At 56.5% G+C, this 1,327-nt stretch overlaps 1 protein-coding gene across 2 annotated transcripts in view; it reads right to left on the reverse strand.

The window, feature by feature from the left end:
* Positions 1 to 19: 19 nt before the first annotated feature.
* Positions 20 to 1,327, reverse strand: part of crlf3 (cytokine receptor-like factor 3) — a gene marked incomplete at its 3' end in the record, with an annotated part of 5,932 nt that continues 4,624 nt past the window's right edge. For both annotated transcript variants that reach the window (XM_017405314.3, XM_037974529.1), the window contains 4 exon segments: positions 20 to 158; positions 290 to 518; positions 703 to 880; positions 1,055 to 1,142. In XM_017405314.3, coding sequence (XP_017260803.2) covers positions 20 to 158; positions 290 to 518; positions 703 to 880; positions 1,055 to 1,142 — 634 coding nt within the window.

The following is a 1,327-nucleotide window of genomic DNA, read 5'->3' on the forward strand; positions in this document are numbered from 1 at the left end:
CAGGACGAAGCGAGCGTACTTGAAGGTGAGCGTCTGGCCGCAGAAGTAGGTGGAGGCGTCGGAGTAGAGGACGGAGCAGCGGCTCTGGGTGGAGTCGTTCCTCAGAGCGATGTTCTTCCTGCTGCTCAGGATGTAGCCCTCGGTCCCTGAACGCCACTCTGCATCAAACAAACCAATCATTAAACAGGGTCAAAGGTCAGGTCCACGAGGATGACGGGAGGATGATCAGCCTGTGAGTCATCGGCAGAGCTGAGCTCCTCTGACCCGGCGCCCCCTGCAGGTCACCCACCGTGCGGCGCCAGCGTCGTGTATCCCGTCTGCGGGATGCTCCAGGGGCTCCACTCGGTCCGGCCCTCGCCGCGGGCGCACACCCTGAACAGGTAGTCCGTGTGAGGGTCCAGGTGGAGGACCAGGAACTCGCAGTCCCGCCCGATGTAGGCGTCCTCATACTGGCTCCCCCCGCTGCCCGACCGCCGGTACTGCATGCGGTAATCTGCTGCAGCGAAGTCCTCGTCCACCTGAGGCAGAGACACGTCTCCGTTTGTAATAGTCCAACGTCTCATTTAGAAATAAGTTTCAACTAAAGGAAGAACATTTGGAGTCTACGAGTTTTACAGAACTCCAAAGTCTGTTTCGTCCAACAACAATCAGACTTCCTGAACCTTCTGATCTGCTGAAAGGCTCAACTGTCTCCATGCTGACCTTGCACCAGCGGACCAGGATGCTGCCTGGTCTCTCCTGCAGCTCTTCTATCTGAACGGGCGGGTGGGACGAAACAGAACCGTGACGGGACACCCGGTCCCTCAGGAGACCCAGCAGGGAGTCGTCCAACTGAGCGGAAACACACGGGACGTCCACCAGCGCCGGGACTTCTGGGAGGCTGGAACAAAACAAAAACCACCAAATATTTCCTACAGAGCTGAAGAACAGAACCGTCCCGACCAGACCGGAGGACTGGACACATCCAGCCGTCCCCCTGTCCAACTATCATGTTTCTGTCCCCCTGTCCAGCTGTCCACCTGTCATGTTTCTATCCAAGCTGTCCATGTCCTACCTGTCCAGCTGGATGTGCATGGCCTTGTTGGTGAAGCTGCCCAGTTTGTCCTCCTTGTCCCCCAGCCCGCAGCGCAGAGCAGCTTCTCCTGCAGAAACATTCAGACGTTCCGTCAGAAAACCAGAAACAAGAGGGTTAACTACCAGCACTAACCAGCTGAGAGTTAACTACCAACACTAACAGGCTGAGGGTTAACTACCAGCACTAACCAGCTGAGAGTTAACTACCAACACTAACCAGCTGAGGGTTAACTACCAGCACTAACCAGCTGAG

Source organism: Kryptolebias marmoratus, unplaced genomic scaffold, assembly GCF_001649575.2.
Source record: "Kryptolebias marmoratus isolate JLee-2015 unplaced genomic scaffold, ASM164957v2 Scaffold234, whole genome shotgun sequence".
Lineage (NCBI taxonomy): Eukaryota > Metazoa > Chordata > Actinopteri > Cyprinodontiformes > Rivulidae > Kryptolebias > Kryptolebias marmoratus.